This window comes from Triturus cristatus, chromosome 3_2, assembly GCF_964204655.1.
Source record: "Triturus cristatus chromosome 3_2, aTriCri1.1, whole genome shotgun sequence".
Taxonomy (NCBI): domain Eukaryota; kingdom Metazoa; phylum Chordata; class Amphibia; order Caudata; family Salamandridae; genus Triturus; species Triturus cristatus.
Window position 1 is genome coordinate 929,641,850 of NC_140584.1, and position 19,856 is coordinate 929,661,705.

At 43.5% G+C, this 19,856-nt stretch overlaps 1 protein-coding gene across 1 annotated transcript in view; it reads right to left on the reverse strand.

Moving 5' to 3' along the window:
- The window catches only part of RNFT1 (ring finger protein, transmembrane 1), a 192,284-nt gene that overhangs the window by 100,589 nt on the left and 71,839 nt on the right, over positions 1-19,856 (reverse strand). Inside the window, exon 4 of the mRNA XM_085649415.1 lies at positions 3,157-3,257. Coding sequence (XP_085505541.1) covers positions 3,157-3,257 — 101 coding nt within the window. The remainder of the gene's footprint in view (positions 1-3,156; positions 3,258-19,856) is intronic.

Sequence of the window (19,856 nt, forward strand, 5' to 3'; positions counted from 1 at the left end):
CAGTCAAAAAAGAGGGCCCAACATTAATTTAGGACAAGATTCGCCGCAGGAAGTTCCATCAAAGGGAAGCAAAGGCTTTTTGAAAGTTGATAGGCACATGGGCCTCAAAGGTTGTGCACTCAGGTTAGAACTACCTGCACCGTTCCTATGCAATGAAGGGTTACCCAACCTAGCATGAAGCCATTTTGGTCTCTTTGCAGTAAGCTTGTGATGATATGTGCTAATTCAGTGGCCAAGACTTCTGCCAATATTGTGATTAGATGTTAAGAAGGGATATAGGTTGATATGACTCACAACGAAAGAGTGGTGGACCCAGTTTGAGGATAACAGAAATTGTAGTCCAATTAATATCTGGGAAGAATTGTCACTTTTGGGCCACCTCATTGAAGAGTGTTAAAAGATGAGAGGCTAACCGGGAGGCCTGCTTCTTGAACCATTCTGTTGGAACCCAAGAGGGCTACGAGGTTTGCTTGTTTCGATGTATTTCATGTATTCTAGTATATCATCTTCAGTTAGTGGCTCACAGAGTGTTGGAAGCAGCAATTCACATGCCAAAGGGTGTTTAAGATCTCTTGCGGGGAGTTTTCTTTGTAAAGTTGACAGTAGTAGACAGGAAAAGCCTCAGCAATGCCAGGATCATCCAGCTGCCTCCTATTGTTGCTATTAATTTTGGCTATCGCTCTAGGGGGCGCATCGCTGCTGGTGAGCCAGTAAAGGAGCTTCTACGATTTAACCTCACTTTACAGACTCTATTAAACGAGGCCATCCCCAGGACATGGGCTGCTTTGAGGCAAATCTTCTGAGCTCTATCACGGTCTGCTCTAATGTCCTTAAGGGGGCCACCTCTTTGGTGTGAAGATATTCCCATTCCAAAAACATAGGGTTCCCCTTCTAGCTCATCTAGCCCTCACTCATGCAGTTACTTGGCCCGCAGGTATGCCCTCAGGCAGCAATTCTTCTATTGTCACCAACCATGCACTGATCTTAAAGACGATTGGAGTTGCCTCCCATAAGAATGACATTAACTGAGCAGTTAAGCACCAAGCATTCACACACCTTATCAAAGGATGTCCCAAACTCTGTTCTACTAGATCTTGATCTGAAATGCCACGTGGTAAGAGGAGTATCTCATGAACAAAGCAGAGGAACCTGGCCGGCATCAGAAAGTAGTCCAACTAAGAAAATTGCCTCTGTGCCCCTAAATAAAAAGTTTACACCCCATCCAACCAGTAGCAATTTCTTTAATTAAGGCACAGCCCCAAAGGTTCTGTCCATGTTGTGAGGTACGCTTTTCTGCCCCACCCATAACTGTTACACCCTTATGCAGGTCAGTTAGGTCAGTTAGGACTCCAGCAAGATCCTGCTGTGAAAGAGAGAGAGAATGAGAATGTATACACTCACTAGAGGCTACACATTCATGAAGTCAACCTACAACAGCTATGAATCTGCCTAATGTAGCTGGTAGACTAAACGTAATGGCTTTATGTAGGAGTATGCACAGTGGACTGTATTGTAGCCTTATTGTCCAAGAAAGTCACATCAGGCACCATGGACGTGTGTCTCTTGGAACAGTAGGCCTCCCTGATTATAGCACCTTACAAATTGCCACATATTGCCCTATTGAATTTTACTATTGCGGCCGTTCACATTCCACGAGATACACTTGAAGGGAGGGGACCATGTACTCTGTCTACTTAAACCTAAATAATAAAAGCAAATATACTTCTTCAAAACACACCCCCTCTCCTTACACCTCTACTCAGAAGTATGTGTTGCCCATAACAGCAGTGAGAAATGCCCCCTCCCCTTGGGGAGTACCTCTCCTAAATAAAAGGGTCAAGGCTGGCCAGTTGCAAAGGCGTTTGCCACCTTACAACCCACACCCTTAATGCACATATTTGAATTAATTATCAGGCAAATGTCACTGCATTTCTCTCCTATACCCCATTCGGTGAGGGACGTACATACCAGCAGATTGTTTAACCATATTTATGATTTAGACAAGTGTTTAAACCAACTAAAAGAGCTGAGGTGTTCAGGGATCAGCCCCATCGCATCTCGCAAGTTCTTCGGGATGGTGTCTTGGCAGTTCCCTTCCTCTCCACTGTTACTCTGAACTGAGCTTACTAGCTTTATAACATTTGCTCTGTTTTTCTTCTTATGTGGTCGCCTCCAGGATTTCAGAGGTAAGACGAGGGCATGTGACTCACCAGTAGCTAAACACCCTTCAGGCTTCCTTCCAAAGGGGCAGTCGTGGTCCACAGCACCTCGTATGCCCTAGAGTCTTCTGCCTGCCTGGCCCGAACTGCCTCAGGAATTCAAGAGAAAGTCTTAACCCTCAAGTCGCCTGTGTGCAGCCCAGCACCTCAGGCAGCACTCCTAAGCATCACCACATGACTTATCTTGGGCCACTAGAGCAGCAGCCTATTAGTCCACTCTGGATAACAGGCCAGCAATGAAGTTCTGGGCTTTAAGGAGACTTCTGCCTTAGTGTTGCTGACAGGGCATTTGAATCGGTATTTAGATGCATGCTTCAACATTAACAAGACTGAAAACCTTAGGGCTCTTAAAAACAAGCTGTGAACCTGCCAGCTTGCTAATCACCTCCCCTCCCTTATGCACTGCACTCCTACAGCCTTGTCCAGCAAGAGAGACAATTCCTAAGTTTGAGTTACTCTCAGCAAACTTCCAGCTACTCATCACAACCACTCTGTGCATAGACTCAAATATGATTGTACAGACCCTCAACTACATCCTGTAGACTCTCAGTTGCACTTTTCACACCCTCAGTTCGCTCTGAACAACGTCAACACAGCTGCATCCACAAGGAAGAAAGGTCTGCAGATAGAGATGAAAATACACACCAGAAGTCCAGGGGAAAACAGTTAGTGGTAAAGGGATCTGAAAGAGCTGTACAGGTATCAAAGAAGGAAATAATCCGTAAGGTCTAGGTTGCTGCTGCCGGACAGTGTTGGGTGCTGCTGGTGGTTACACTTTGCGTGACACTTTGCGAACTTTCAATATACAGAGAGGTGATCAACACAACCCTGGAAAAACAAGTTAACAATACATTTTCATGTCAAATCTGAAAACATTCGATTTAAAAATAGCAGAAGAAAATAGCATTTTATATAACATAGCTGATGCACCACCTACCTGTAATAAAGTGACTCTGTGAGGAAGGTGTAATAAAGGAGGATGGATGAGGAGCTTAGGAACACCAGTAACCACAGGCACTGGAGCTTCGAGCTTTTTTCCTGAAAAACACAAATAAGTAGGTTTTGGAAATTGCATTTTAAGACTGGAGTGTCCTTTTAAGATTTCTTCAGTAATGGGACGTTCATCACGTTCAACCTCAGTCCACATGCTCAACTAGGCAATTTTCTAGCAGAGGATTCATTAGATGGTACCCAATCTCAAACTTTGCAGGTTTCAATCAAAATACACACATTCCTTCCTGTTCCTAGGTATGGAATAAGCCCTTTACCACAGTGGCTGAGCAGGTTGGCCACTACTTCATGTCCTTCCTGTTCCTAAATACCAATGTTAGACCAGACCGTCATAGGTCTACTTAAACCGTTTATACCCACCAATGCCATACTGATCAGCCCAATTCACAGAGGTCGTAGGAAAACAAATCTTTAACATAACTTCCCTTGGTAGGGAATAAGCCCTTTATCACAGTTGCTGAGCAGTTTGGCCACTACTTCCTGTCAGGACCCATTCACAGAATGTGCTCAGTCAAAGTATTCTGTCCCTTCCTCTAAAGAAAGCAATCCCAAATGTTTAAGGCATACCGAGGCATTTATGGGAGAACAATCTGGAACAAGCACTGACATACTGTATCAATGTGCTACAGTAGACACATAGTGGTGCTATTATTCCACATGCCAAAAGTCGAAGGCCATTTACAATTACAACATAATGGGGTCAGATACACCATGAACAAATACACAATAAGCTGTTGGTTGGTAGTATAGGTCTCATTTTGCAACTACCAAGCACTTCCTGGGCTAATGCTTACTGCAAGCAAGAGGGCTGCTCTAAGAAATCACCCTGTACTCAACAGCAAAAAAATCTCACAATGTTTACATTTCCAGAGTGAGAACACAACCTATTTATTAAAATGCAGAGGAGTCTGCTGTAAAAAAGCATCTTTTTGAAGACTATTGGGCTCATTTAGAGTTTGGCGTAGAGGACATTCTGCGTCAACAGTGACAAAATTCCCCTCCACCAAACTTAAGTTCTGCGTGCCTTATTTACAGATAGGCAGACCTTAAATATGTCAATGACAGACAATACTCTATCTCAATCACTGACATACTCGTCCGAGGGTCCGACGGAGTAACATCCATCGGAGGTTTAGCGATTCGGACACCCACCCGATTTAGAGTGTGAGGTTGAAGGGTGCTGGGCCTGTTAACTTCTAGCCACAGTAAACGTTTCAGCATTCCTTCTTATCTAAGTCTAGCACAATATAAAAAACCAAAATCATTGATGATGCTGGATTGATTGTGCACATTCAATTTGAGTCACCATTGAGCCTGGCTCATGCTGTCTGGCAAGCTGAAAAGACTATTTGTGTGGCATTGTGCTGAATATACCCATTTGAAAAGTCTCCCATGAATGGCCATGCAGTGTTTTTCTAGCTCCTTCAACGCTCTTTGCAACTAAATAGCTGTTAAAGTCAGGATTACCGTGTCATTTATGTATTACATCATGTTTAATGAAATGAGAACACATATTGGAGGGAAGGAGTTAGCTATTGCACTGTATCGCCCGAAGAGCTGCTATAGAGAGATTTAAACAGTAGTGGGGCAAGGACAAATCCCAGTCTGAAGCCTCTAAACTGTGGTGACTGCATGAGGGGAACCGAAGCACATAATGGCTCTCATGTTTATCAATGGTATGCCCAAACATAATCGGACCCATAAATTGCCATGATCGATGCAGTCAAAGGCAATTTTACAACCAACGAATTCTGTATAGATCAAATTCCCAGTTGTTTGGGCTGTACACTGCATCATAATAAATAAAGTTAATAAATTATCTTCTAGGCCAAAGCCCAACTAGTACCCAGCTTGAACCAAGGGTAAGGACTTGTTTTTAATGCCCCAGGCTTCAAGTTCATATGGTAGTACTTTAGCAAAGCATCTGCCTTCCAAGTCGATCACAGCTATGAGGCAATAAATTGCAGGATAGCGATACTGCCACTTTTTCAAATGTTGGGATGAGCCCTGCACCTCTGCAACTGTCAGGTACAGTATTTGTCTCCAGCTAATGTGTAACAAAGGAGTTAGAATTTCCGACCCAAGGGTAATGTTGGATTTAAAGATGGCCACAGGCAGGTCATTTGGATCTGGCGCACCATCACCATGGGTAGTCTTAAACGCATTCTTAACCTCACTTGGGTTGATCAATGCTGGGTATTATTAGAGCTCACTTTGGGGGCAGCAACCAGTGTGGCGCTGTCTTGTATACAGTGCTTTTATGTAACTATTTTGTAACACTGGAGGGACACAATGCACTCTGGACCTATTTACCTAAAGGCTATCTTCTTAACATAGTTTAAGATCATACATTGGTTCCTAACTTAGCAGACCTCAAAGCTTTGCAGACATCTTACTTCCTCTGCTCAGTTTCCTTGCCAAATTAATTTCCTATATGCCTCTCTTAGTGGTCTACCTTCTTGACCGGTGTTGGTTCCTTGTTTGCTGTCTTGGGATGTCTTAGTGCCTTATTTATCTTTTTTTTTTCTTCAATTCTCCAAATTCTTTCTTACCTCTAAAACTCGTTCAACCCCAGGTTAGAAGTGTGGTGATGTCACACAAGAACAAGCAATTAGAAGGGATACTAATGTGGACACAGATTCTGTACATTTGGCAGTCCAACCTAATTAGAGTGCCCCACTGCTTGAAATTATAATGGTTTCCATAGGGTATTGCCACTTTAACAATATGCCCTTCTTCTTGCTGACAATTTCACTCCCTTCAAATTCTCAGTGCCTGAGGCCATCCAAGTCAAAGTTACTTTGTCATAATGAGTGTGACCATTATTAAGTACTATATGTTTGGAAAGATTCTAACTGTATATCATTGGAAGCATTTTGAATTCAACAATTGTATCAAAGTTCTCCATGGTCATAAGTGTATATTCCAACATGGCACACCTCTGACTAAGGAAAAGCGTATAGAGAGGGGGCTGGTCAGGTACAAAACTTCTATTTAAAAGATGCAAACTTAGGCTGTGTGAAGAGTTTGTCAATTCCTCGCCTAGTTTATCCCTTCCCTAGTTCAGAAGAGAAATCAAAGGGATGTTCCAAAACAATTTGACTTGACAGAAGCATTCTATGCTCTCATCGCTAAAAAAAACCAAAACACAAGTTTAAAATGAAGCCTCCAATAACTAAGTCAACTATCTCCTTTCAAGGCTTTTAGTCTGCTTGCTATATTTGGTAGCATTTCGACTAACATCAAGAAACTACTCCCATGGCTGCTTGTTGAGAGGTGTTCTAAATTCATCACCATTAGATGGTTGGATTCAAAGTCCAGCTTTACATCATTAAGACTAAGGTGAATATATATATTTATTATGACTAAGGCTAATGTATTTGTATATTTATTAACCTTAGTCATAATGATGTAACATTCTGCGCCAAACTCACACCTTTAGCTATTATTTCGCGTTGGTACACTATTCCCATTATGATGCAAGGCTCTGAGAGCACATACATGGGAGAGGAAACAACCTCCTATTTCCCTTTGGATGATAAATTTTGCGAAGCGGTGAACGTCTCTATCACACACACTGTTCCCTCTGCGCTAGAGCATTTATATTGAAAATTGGATGAGCTGGCGCAGGCATGCCAAGAGAACATATTTTTGGCAGGAGATAACACGGGGTCTGCGGGGTTTATTCTTTGCAATGGCCAGCCATCTTCGTCTCTGTAGAATAAGGGATATAAGAGAAAGAACAGCTAGGCTGTCAACTGGTGCACCTTTGAGAGGCTCAAAAAAGCATTCTTATCTCGCTCAGTCTTGGAGCTCCAGCTTCTGATGCTGGATTCCCCGCTTTCGCTCCTGCCACACCACAGCCTTTAGGGATGACGATTTGCAAGGTGAATCTGATGGCGAGGCAGGCCCTTTAAGGTCTTGTAGCTAGTCGTTGGATGGCCACTTTCAGCCCCAGTCCGACCCGAGCCCCAGACAGCAAGTCTTATGGAGAACATGATGGATCAGGATTCTCTGAATAGTCTCCTACTGAGAAGATGGCCATCTACGTGGCAGGACGCTTGTGGAAACCCTTGAAAAAAAGAAGTCTGCGCCAACTTTAGGAGCAGAAAATCCTCATCCCTCTTTGGAGGGCAAGGTAGCCAGGGCCCCTCGAAATTGATACCAGAAGGTCTACCTTTTTGGGCAAATACATTTGAGACCCCAAGAAAGGCATCTACTGCTTGTGGCGGTCATGCCAGGATAAACTAGTAGATGTTATCAGCCCATTACAAAGATTTTGGACATGGCACGGGAGGCAAAGCAGTCCGTTTCCCTCATATCCCCGTAGATCCTCTTGGGTGGGCCCAAAAGACTAACTTTTTTGGGAAATGCTAATTGCGCCCTCTCTACAGCGATGCATTACTGCCTCCTTATCAAGGCTGGCCCAAAGTCTGGAGACCTAGAAGCATTAGGCAAGGGCAATCGCACAAGGGGGTCTGTTTGGCAACCTGTTTATCAATAAGCTTGATAAGTTAATTGCCAACTAAATGTGGGATGGAGGCTGGCAGTTTTCCTTCACAACTGGGGAACTGACTTCAAACACCTAGGTTATCTAAACCATGCAAGGGTTTCACATAGAATTCCTCAAAACTTTGTTTCAACCCCACAGGCCACGGCCCCTTTCTTTCTCCAAAAAGGAGGCTGTAATGATAGAATGCACGGTATCACAGCAGTTGAAGAAAGGGATTGTTGTCCCTACAGACATCCACTTATAACTGGTTTGTGAGCAACCTCTTTTTGGCGGAAGAGAGGAACGGCAGTCAACGTCTGGTAATCAATCTCCAGGAATTCAACAAGGGTCTAGTGTATCGCCACTTCAAGATGGAGGGAATTTCTCTTTTGCAGGATCTTCTGAAATGACTGGATGGCGAGCTTAGACCTCAAGGATGCCTACCTGACAATTCAGATTTTTTTCCCCTGCATTGCAGAAATCTGAGGTTCCTGCAGAATCACCAAGTCTTGGAGTTTTAGACTCTGCTCTACAGCATCTCCTTGGCTCCTTGGTGCTTTATTAAGGTTCTCAGACCGGCCACGGGATTCCTCAGATGCAGCGGAGTCCACTTGATAGTCTACCTGGATGACATCCTACTGATGGATCAATGTCCGAAACGATTGTTGGAGCATCTGCAGAGGACGGTAGAGTTACTGGAAGGTCTGGCTTTGTGATCAACAAAAAAGAAAGTCTTGTCTCTATCTTGCTCAGAGACCAACTTTTTTGGTATTCGTCAGACTTCAGGAAATTCACCTTAAGCCATCCCTACTAGAAGATAAAAAAAATGCAGCAGTAATTCGGTAAGTCTTTCGAGACAGACCACATCGCTGAGACAACTAGACTGTCTTGTGGGGCTACAGGCATCCTCTATTCAGGCAATATTCCTGGGCCCCCTGCATTACAGAATGCTCCTGCACACAAATGCATACTACCTGCGCAGGAGTCTGAAATTTTCAGAGTCAGTGCCTCGGACAGAGAAAGTCAGGAATAAGATGCAATGGTGGCTCACGCTCATGGAGGCTTGGAATTGGAGAGCAATCTTTGGCTTCAGCTCAGACATCAACATAGAGCCCGACACCAGAACTGGCTGGGGCACCAGATGTGGGGGGTGTGCCGATAGAAGGAAAATGGCCCATAGACAAACGACGCATGCATGTTAAGTGCCTGGAACTCCTTGCAGGTTCCATCGCGGTGCAATGTTGGACAAAAAAGTAGGCGATTTGTTGCATAGTGCTCAAAAGAGTCAACGTCTTACTGGGGCGCTATATCAACCATCTGGGGGGTCCACAATCCAAGACTGGTAGATCTGGCGAAGGGCTTCTGGCAAAACTACCTAGATCGCAATACATCAGCAATGGCAGAATATCTTCCAGGACGATCCTACGAAGTGGCAGATTGGCACTCCAGATACCTGCAAAACCTGAGTTTGTGGAATCTGCACCCAGAGATGTTCTGCTTTAAGGCCCTTCAACTGATTAACCAATTGTGAGGCAAATAGGTCTGCTGTGGAGAGATTTCAGCTGGAGACCAGATTCACAAGTGGTGGCCACGGATGAGTGTCTATAAAACTGGAGTTTAGAGATAGGCGACGCCTTTACCCCATTTGTAATGCTAATGACTCTGTTGTCACAGGTCAGCCTGTAGAAAGCTGATCTAGTGGTAATCACACTGGAAGTCGCAAGCCTGGTTTCCAGTGATGACAGAACTTTCCTGGGATGCTCCAATCCTTGTACCCCAAAGGCTGGACCTTCTCCGGGATCCTCAGGAAAATCACCATTACTTCATTCAGTTAGTAACCCTATATTGCATGATCAGATTACAGGAGCAACTCTGAGTCATGGTTAAACGGTATAGTAGCAACGATAACTGTAAGGTTCTCCTTTCGATGGCGGAGGTAGCGGGGCTGGTACTGTGTTGTTGTTATGAAAACAATAAAAAATGTTTCACAAAAAAAAAAATGGTTAAACGGTATAGATCCCTTGAGGTTGATGGCTTTGTTGGAGTCTGTATAGGGACACGGATACAGTGGGGTTCGATGTGGACCACGTTTTGAGTTTCTTATCTTCTTTGGCCACAGAATGTTTGCCATATAGGTCGGTGAACACCTTTATGTTAGCCATTTTGGCGGGACATCTCCAAAAACAGGGCTCCCATGTCGAAGCGCATCCTCTGGTTAGGAAACTGATGAGGGTCATATGGGCAACGCTTCCCCCAGAACCCAGATATTCCACCATTTGGGACGTGAATAAAGTGCTCAACCTTTTTCTTTCTTGACAACACAATAAGTATCTCACATGGAAGGAATTGAACATGCTTCTGTGCATCATCGCCTGCTGGAGTGTCGGGTGTGACAGCCTTGGATGCTACAGTAGAGTTTTTACCCCAGAAGAGGTTACTTTTCATATTTCTTGAAGAACTAAATGTAATTCTAAAGTGGTCTCTTACCCAGCGTTCCATTACATACCAAAGCTATGTGTGGTGAGCTGCATGTATAAGGCTTATGAACCTATGACTGAAGAAATTCGCCAAGAGGGGAATTGCAAACTCCTAATTTCAGTATGAAATCAGTATAAGGAGGTGTATTCCCCAGTTATAGCCAGGTGGATGAGGGGCACAATGCAGGACGAAGAGATGAATACATCCATTTTAGGGGCACATTTAGCAAGAGGTGCCATGGCCTTTAAGACTTTCTCACTGGGGGCTAGATTTTAGGATATTTTGAATGCGGCTGATTAGTCTTTGGACTCTACCTTTAAGATATTTGCCATTATTGTACCTTTAAGAGATTTTACTTCAAAACCATTAGTCAACATGGCATCCTTGGTGGCGATTAAGCTTAAAACAGCTTAATCCTCACCTCTAATTCTGACGCAGAATGTAAACTTTTATAGCTTTTATCACAGAAAGTTTCAAATCTATTAAGGACGAAGAAAGGATTAGTACACCCCCGCACCACCCACCCAAGAAGAGTGTCATTCTTCAACGCTCACATGACTCGGTATGAGAAGCTAACTAAAATCAGACACCTTCAATTTGTATTGTGGAAGTATGCAATTTTCAGAAAAAGAAACAATACTTTCACAAGATCTTTGTAAATTGGAGTTGTTTTCCCATTCACTGTTTGCTGTAATTTGGATGACAATGCTCCTTTTTGTTGCAAGAAATGAGAGCTCCAAACAAAAATGAAGTGCGTAGGACAAGAAGCAACCGTTGCAAGAAAGAGGGGGCGTAGACAGACCATGAACTATAACAGTTGAAGAGGCAGTGATTGGCTGATGTTTTCTTCTGGTTATTCCCTGTGGTTCACAGGAAAGAGTTTTATTCCTTTCTTAATGAAGGCTTCAGTTTGAATAAAGTGAAGAAAGTAGCATAATCATCGCCTCCACATCCTTAACAGAATTGAGGCTTTGAATGAATGAAAAAACTTATAGAGCGCAGGACTCACCCCCAAAGGGGGTAGCTTCCCATTATATTAGGTTATCTTTTCCCTGTCTGAAGTTCCTGGATGCTAAATTTGCATCTGCTCTCCCACTTCCCTCAGCCAATATTTATCATTTGAATAGCTATGAAAAAGGTGTGACATGCCTCCCAGCAGCAAACATCAGTCTGACCTGAATGGGCAGAGGACTCATTTGAACCTCACAGAATATGCAGGGTGGGGCTGAGACCATGCTTTTTGACATTATAGAATTAAATCCTGCAGGAATGTGAAATCCTATTTGACAGGTCTGCTTGGTTTTACACAGAACACGAAGAGTGTACTTGGAAGGAAGAGAAACAGGATGCCAAAACAATTCTTGTGTGTCCACTGCCTGGTAGCTGAACGCCCTACTTTTGTTCTAACAGGATTCTGTCTCTGTGTTTTTTTTTTTTTGTTTTTTTTTTACACAAAACAGTGGGGGTGTACTTAAATGTAAGTGAAACAGAATGTCCCAAAAAATCTTGTGTATCCACTGTCAGGTTGCTGAAAATGCCTGCTTTATTCTACCAGACTTCTGTCTCTGGGTTTATTGGAGGGTATGGGGGTACAGTGACTACCATTCCACCACTTGGAAAATAAGCAAAGAGGAAAGGGATGGCACAGGAACTGTTAGCCCATTGGTTAGGGCATGCCTGTGAATCATTTCCACTCACTGGCTTGTGCCAGGCATAAATGTGACACTTCCAAACACCCACCTCAGAACACTCCTGGACCTGAGGAAGATGAGAAGACTGATCCTGCGATCTGCTTCCTGAGAAGAGCCCTGCAAGAACTGGACCCCCTCTCTCTTGTACCCAGGATAAAGAAGTGGACTCCAAAGGTTGACCTCTTTATGCTACAGGGTCCCAACAAGCTACAACAGGCCTTTTACTGCAACTACGCAGCTGACCAGTGTCAACTACACCCGAACTGCATCCACCCTTTGAGTCTTTAAGTATCTTGAGGTTCTAGGGGCAGTAGACGTGTAATCCTGTGGTACATTGTGACTTAAAGAACTATAGTCGGAATGTAAAATCTTTGACCAGGATGAAACTGGTTGGGTATCCGACCCATGCTCCAACATGGTTCGCATCAAATGGCGGTTAGGTCCCTGTCTACTGCTCCCACTAGAATTGGCACTTGGTGCTTCTTGGCACTATTCCTACTTAAAACATTCTTAAAATGCATACAAGCGGTTCCCCTTATTGGATGTTTTTATAATTTTGGTGTCATTTTGTTTCTTACTTATACTCTAGTTTTCGGATTCAGTTTGGGATTTTTATTGTATTGCATTTCAACTTTACTAATATTTTAGCACTGCATAAATACTTTACACATTGCCGAAGTTAAGCCTGTCCGCTATGAGCCAAGGCTACCAGGGGGTTGAGCTGCAAATGCAGTGACTTAGAGGGTTCAACCTGACAAAGTTTGAGATTATTACTTGAGATGCGTAGTCAACCACAACAAATAATAATCCAATTTCTTCCACTGATGTTCAGCAAAGGGGTTCAGGGCTTGTGTTTTGCCGTGCCACTCACTGATTTAATTTAGAATAAATAAAACATTTTTTCAAAGTGATATCAAAAACGTACTTTGTGATTTTGTTAATTCTCATTTTAATTGGTTGATTTCGACAACATTCACTCCTTCCTTCAACTTTTAGCACCTGTGATTTTTAAAAGAATGCATATAAGCAGCATGGAAAGCCTCAGCATGGTACATGAGAGAACCATGTGCAAAGATGGGGGGCTAAAGCTCGTGAAGGCATCTAAGAAGGAAGTATACCAAAATGCCCTCACAGCCTGGGAGGTAGTACAAGCGGGTGAAGAGGAAGAAGAGGAGGAGTTTGAGTGGGGAAATGAAAATGACAGTGGAGAGTCTACAGTGCCAGGAGATGATGTACCCCAAGAGGTTACATCACCTGAAATTTCGAGAGCAGCATATCAGTCAACAGTTTGGCCCAGTCAGAGTTAGAGGACCGGCAGGCAGAGAGAAACCTGGAATTACAACTGGCTACTCTGGCCATGGAAAATAAGAGGCTGACTGAAGAGGAAAAAAAAGCAGCCCTGGCTGTGAAGGAGAAGAAACCCTAGCATTAGAGGAGAAGAAGACCCTTCTAGCCAATGAGGAGCCAGTGGGAACTGGACGTGAATGCACAGAAGGCCTTTGAGTAAGTGGTTTACATATCTAGGGCCACCTCATATGCTACCGAGAGTCCCAGAATAAGACTGGGTGGATAGTTCCTGAAAGCACATGCTCATAGTGGGGAGGGAGACCTTATTGGACCTTGACGTAACTGGCCAGATGAAGTGCTCCCTCATGAAGGAAACTGTTATTGTAACATTGATCTGACCCCTGAGAAGTATCGCCTGAGGATAAGGGATAGCTAGAAGCACACACATCAGTCATTGGTGGATTTAAAGGATTCTTCTAGCATGACACTGAATGGCTGGATAAAGGGCAGCAAAGTAAATGATAGGCTGTACAATTTGGATATGAAGGAGCACATTCTACATATTTTTAGAGAATTGCACCAACATCTGATAGACATCAAGCTCACTGTGCCCATTGAGCTTGGGAACAAAGCAGACCTATGGATGCTGAAAAGCAACATAATGGTTTTTATAGGAAAGACAGAATATAAATGAACATGCCCCCGTTTTTTACCTATAACTCCCACATCTGCATACTATATCTTACTTACTACATTGGCTTACTATGCAGTAATATATGCTCAGATGAAGGCAATTTTTACAAATTCTAGCATGAAGCACATGGTATCAAGCTGCCAGAAAAACATCCCAGTGCTCTATTCAAGGGGCCTTTGCATCATTCACATAACTAATCGGCAAAACTTTAAAAAACACACTTGTCCTTCAACAGAGCAATTTCTTTCTAATACACACATCTGTCATTGTTTGGAGGTGGTGAGCAGTGCACACTCAGAAATTGGGAGAGTTGACCGGTGCAGATAATACAGTACATGAAAGCAGAAATAACATGCAGCACACCTCTGACTCTCTCTTGTGTCTCTCTACTGGGACCTCACTAAGTTATACAAAGTTACTCAGCGACTTTTGAGAGATGCCCCATTTTTATGTTTACAATGTTTAACTTAAAACTCATCAGGCATCTAGTGATATCGTACTTTGCCCCACTGGTTAGTAATCTACCATTTTTTTTTTTTTTAATCGCAGAAAAGAAGAAAAACATTCAGCAGTCTAAATAAAACAAGGAAATAATTCTTAGGATGGCAATTCTTAACTTATAATTGAAACACATCCTAGCAGACCGCTTCATGGTACTAAAAACATGCCAGGCAAAACACATGTGCAGAAACCAAAGGAAGAGGAAGAACTTGTTCCAGAAATGGGTAAACAGTTTTAACAAACCAAAAAAGTCTTCAGGGCTTTCATAAAATCAAAGTGGTTCTGTGTTTGTCTAAGTTGCTACAGAAGGTCATTCAACAAATTGGTGAAGGAATCTATGAGATCTGCCTTACAGCAGGACCTTCTTGATTATCTATAACCATCCATTTGTTGTAGAATCCCATGCAATGGACCCCTTCTGCCATCTAGTACTGGATGGTGAACATTACAAAAAAAAATTCTAAAAGTATTTTGTTTCAGATTCAGGCATGAAGATCATAAACCACTGGGACAGCAATTCCACCTTAGTTTAGACACCCCCTTAACCTCATAGTCTTCTACATGGTGTTCCGTTAACACACACTGTAAATGTACCTTTTCCTTAAACATATTATAAAGGCATTACAAATGATTACAAAGTCCCTGGAGAGGCACAAGTGGCACATGTGCCTGGCTCACTTTGCCACTGGATTCAAGCAAGCCTGGCTGAAGATGTCTGAAATGCCAGAAACCGGTGCTAGGAAGCTTGTTTCCAGTCCAGGGAAGACATGGCTTGGCAGTTCGGGCTGGACTGTTCCCATGAGGCACAGGGTCAGACTGATTTGCATATGGCCATGTCTGAACTGGGGTGGCAGAGTGGGCTAAAGAATGGTGATGGATTAAACCCAGATCAGTTGACTGGGGGCGAGTGCTTGCAATGTTCAACACTCCGTCCATCATTTCCTTTGGTTTTTACATGTGAATCCACAACAGAATAAGTTACATAATGAAGGTAAAGGATAAGTAAGTTTTTCCCTTTGGAGCATGGGAATACTGCAGATTCATATGCAAGGCATTTATGTATTTATTTATTGTAGGATTTGTAATGCACATGGCTGCCCCAGCAATGGGGCGTCCCAGCGCAACCAAAGACATGAGACTGTAAAGGTTGGAGGGGAGTTAAGCCAGGAAGAGCCAGGTCTTTATGGCTTTGCGAAAGGCAAGAGGATTCTGGATCCCTCTGATGGAGGCTGGGAGCAAGTTCCATAGTCTGGCCGCGAGAGTTCTAAAAGAGCGGCCTCCAGCTCTGGCTCTTAGGACTCCGGGAATACAAGACTGCCCTTGATCAGCTGAGCGTAAAGTACGCCGAGGAACATAGAAGGCTAGCAAATCCGCCAGCCCCAGTGGTGCTTGTGGAGTCAGAATTCTGTGAGCCACACATACCGTTTTAAACTGGATTCATTTTTCAACTTGCAGCCAGTGTAGTTTAGGTAGAAATTTAGACACAGAGCAAGATTTCGTGAGCGTCAGGAGAATGCGGGCTGCTGCGTTCTGTATTCTCTGCAGACGCTGGATACTGGACTTATTGGCGCCTAAATAGAGAGTTGCCATAGTCTAATCTAGATAAAATCGTAGCCTGAACAATGGTTTGACGGATTTTTGACTCAGAAAAGCCAAGTAGAGGTTTTAATCCTCGCAGGAGCCCAAAAGAGGTCCCTGCTACAAACCAGGCATAGACTATAAACCAGTATCTTCACCCTCCCTAAAGTAGTGGAAGGCACGCGGTGGAAGAGGAGCAACCAAATAATGTTTTGATACCTTTGAGATCAAGCAAAGCTCCTCCTCTAGTATGGCGAGGAATATGAACACAATAGTGTTTACCAAATGTGTTGACAGAGGACCATGTAGCAGCTGTGCAAATGTCAGAAATATTCATGTTTCTAACAAGGCCATGACAGCAACATATAATCCATCTTGCAAGACTCAGAAATTCTAATGCGGTATGCTTTTCCAGAACAATGTAACAGAAAAAGGGACCAAGAATCTCATTTTATGTTGGCAGTATACCATGTGAAATACAGCAGTCTCCAGTAACAGCTTAGTTTGCCATACAAATTGCTTATATTTTGGAAAAATGTGAAGAGCATGAAGAGGGGTTTTGTAAAGTTTATGTGGGGGTGAGGGGTGTAAAGGTGGTATTTAATTTGCTACATATATTTGTTTAGTGAAGAGCAGGGTACTAACTATTGTCTGTGATCTTTGTGGCCCATGGCTTAAGCGAGATAAGGGTTTGAAACAATTGCACTGCTATTGGACTTGGGGATGCACTTTTCTCCCAATTCGACAGCCATCAAACCCATCCCAGAAGAAAACTCTCAACAAGGGACTCCATACGGAGGCAGTTTGGCACTCAAGTGATGAGGGAACCTACATTTTGATACAATTTAGGTAGCATTTAACTTTGGAAAATGCGGTTTGGAATGACATGACACGAAGAGCGAGGCCGCTACATGAATACTTGGGAGGATTCTCAAAAGAAGGGTCAGTTTTACAGCAGAATTTAGTTCAAAGCGGCAAAAGGAAAACATAGTTGTAAGTATAATCTCCAGGTTAACCAAGCTTATAAGAGTGTCTCTGTGTGGAAGCAGCAGTGTTAATGCAACTCTTCTTTCTTTTCTGTATCATGTCTGAGAGTTATAAATGCAGTTACTCTGGTGGCAGACAGTTACACTTGGGTGGGTGCCCTCCATCAAACAACAGACGTGATTTGGGGCAGTGGTTCTTAACCTGTTGTCCTGTGGTCTGCGATCCCTACTCAGTGGGTCAGTTACTGTTCAGAAAATTAAATATTAACAGATTAATAAAGAATCAAAATATCAAATTAAAATGTTAAGTAAATGAGAAGAAATTTGCAATTTGAGACTCAAAATTAAGTTGGTGTCCTCTGACTGATTGGTGGAAGCAGTGAACAAGCATCAAACAGCACATAGAATGGACCATGTGTGGCCTCGGTTGAACTTACAAAAGTACCAACACTCCCATGAAAATTTCAATTTTTTAAAAATAATTGTAAATAAAATATTTCATAATGTTTATGACACTTATTTCTATATTTATGTGTATTATTTGGAGGTTCAAATCTGCCAAATTGCTTTTACCAGAGCCCTCGATTCTAGTAATGACTCACTAATGGTCCCCGGATGTCAGTAATGATTCCTAGGGGGATAGATTCCAATTATGATTAAGCAGGGTCCACATAAATCAAACGTTTTAGAACCACTGTCTTAAAGCCCATTTTTGGTCTGTGTGTCTAGAACACGGTCAGTATTGACCTGTCAAAACCAAGGTGGCCTTGCCTGGTCTGCCCAATCCACAATATTAGTAAGTGTTTTGGGACTCATAAAATGGCTGCTGGTGTGGCAGGCTTTCCTTCCTCACAACAGCTCCCACGTACGAGGCACTAGACCTTCAAAATGGGACTGTCCCTCAAACAATAGTTAAGTAGCATGTAGAACTCAGTACAGGAGTATTTCTGCATGGGATCGCCATGACATACATAGCGTTCCCAGTCAGAAAGTGTTAGAATGGTGTATCCATAACTGGACAGCCCCTCTGATGGCACTTCTATTGCTGTCAACTGAGCTGTGTGTTTTATTGGTGGAGCTGGTAGTGGCAGCAGCGTGTTCCTGCAAGCTTTAAATGATGCAGGAAACATTAAAAATGCACTTTACTGTAGCGCTCTTCATTAGACTGCGTTGTTGGGAAGCTATAGAGATTACCTCAACACTTGCAAAAGAATGCAATAGCATCGGCATAAACAGAGCAGATGTCTACACTAGGAAACGCACACACAGAACAGGTACTGCATAGGTAGCAGCGGTACAAAAGGGGGTGGTGATGGACGGAGCATCAGAACCAATCAAACACTCGCACCCAGTCAACAGATCTGGGTTTGATCCATCACCGTTCTTTAGCCCACTCTGCCACCCCAGTTCAGACATGGCCATATGCAAATCAGTCTGACCCTGTGCCTCATGGGAACAGTCCAGCCCGAACTGCCAAGCCATGCCTTTCCTGGGCCGGAAACTAGCTTCCTAGGACCGGTTTCTGGCATTTCAGCCATCTTCAGCCAGGCTTGCTTGAATCCAGTGGCAAAGTGAGCAAGGGACTCACGTCTGAGCATACCCTGCCAACTTATGGCGAACAAAGTGGTACAAAAGGGGGTGGTGATGGACGGAGCATCAGAACCAATCAAACACTCACACCCAGTCAACAGATCTGGGTTTGATCCATCACCGTTCTTTAGCACACTCTGCCACCCCAGTTCAGACATGGCTATATGCAAATCAGTCTGACCCTGTGCCTCATGGGAACAGTCCAGCCCGAACTGCCAAGCCATGCCTTTCCTGGGCCGGAAACTAGCTTCCTAGGACCGGTTTCTGGCATTTCAGCCGTCTTCAGCCAGGCTTGCTTGAATCCAGTGGCAAAGTGAGCAAGGGACTCACGTCTGAGCATACCCTGCCAACTTATGGCGAACAAAGTGGTACAAAAGGGGGTGGTGGTGGACGGAGCATCAGAACCAATCAAACACTCACACCCAGTCAAGAGAGGTAGCAGCATCATAACCTTCATGCAGACAGAAAACAGCAAACCCTGGAAAGCAAAATGTACACTGAGTTCCTAAAAGACCCAACTGATCAATTACAAAGACTGCAAAATGATGCAGCAAATCTGTTTCAGCTTCTGTAAAAACATCTCTGTGAAGCCGGCCTTCAAAACCCTCCATTAGCTCCAAGTGGAGTTGAGCAGTATATTTAAAATTCTGTGCACTACTTACAATGACTACTGGAATAAAGAATCCAACTACCTTTCCAACCATAAGACTTCAAATCGATGGATTTGCATCTTAGCCAAACAAATAAATAAATAAAACATTCAAAAAGACAGACACTAAGAGGCAGAATTCTAGGTGTGCTGGGTCCCACACTCTGGAATGCCCTGGAACTAAGCTGGAGAGCAGAGCCCAACTACAAAACTACTTTTTAGGTCTCGGCCTAGCGAAAGCAGCTGCCCTCATCATACAAGGGCTTCTTGGAATCGATACGATTTCAGAAGTCGTGTCGCGGCTCCGCCTCCAATTTTGATTGGTGCGTGTCGTTTTGCATCATGAATAATGCAAAACACAGTGTAATGATTGCACCGGAGGCAATCATTACACTGAGGGTTGCCACCCTGTCCGCTTTTGGCCCCGCCCACCAGGATTTGATCTTTTACTTGCGGCTTTACACACTGTCCTTTAAAAGACAATACGCACTCTATTCTTTACATTGTCAAATGTAACTGGTTGTTAAATACATTGTTGCTAAGAATTCTTCCGCTTACTCCGCTTACTGCGCGTTTGGAGAAACATACAATGTCTACATGAAGATTTCTTTGTATTTCCCCCCCCCCCTCCCCCAACTATGCGGTTAGAAAAGTACAGCGTAAACTACTAGGCGTCGGGG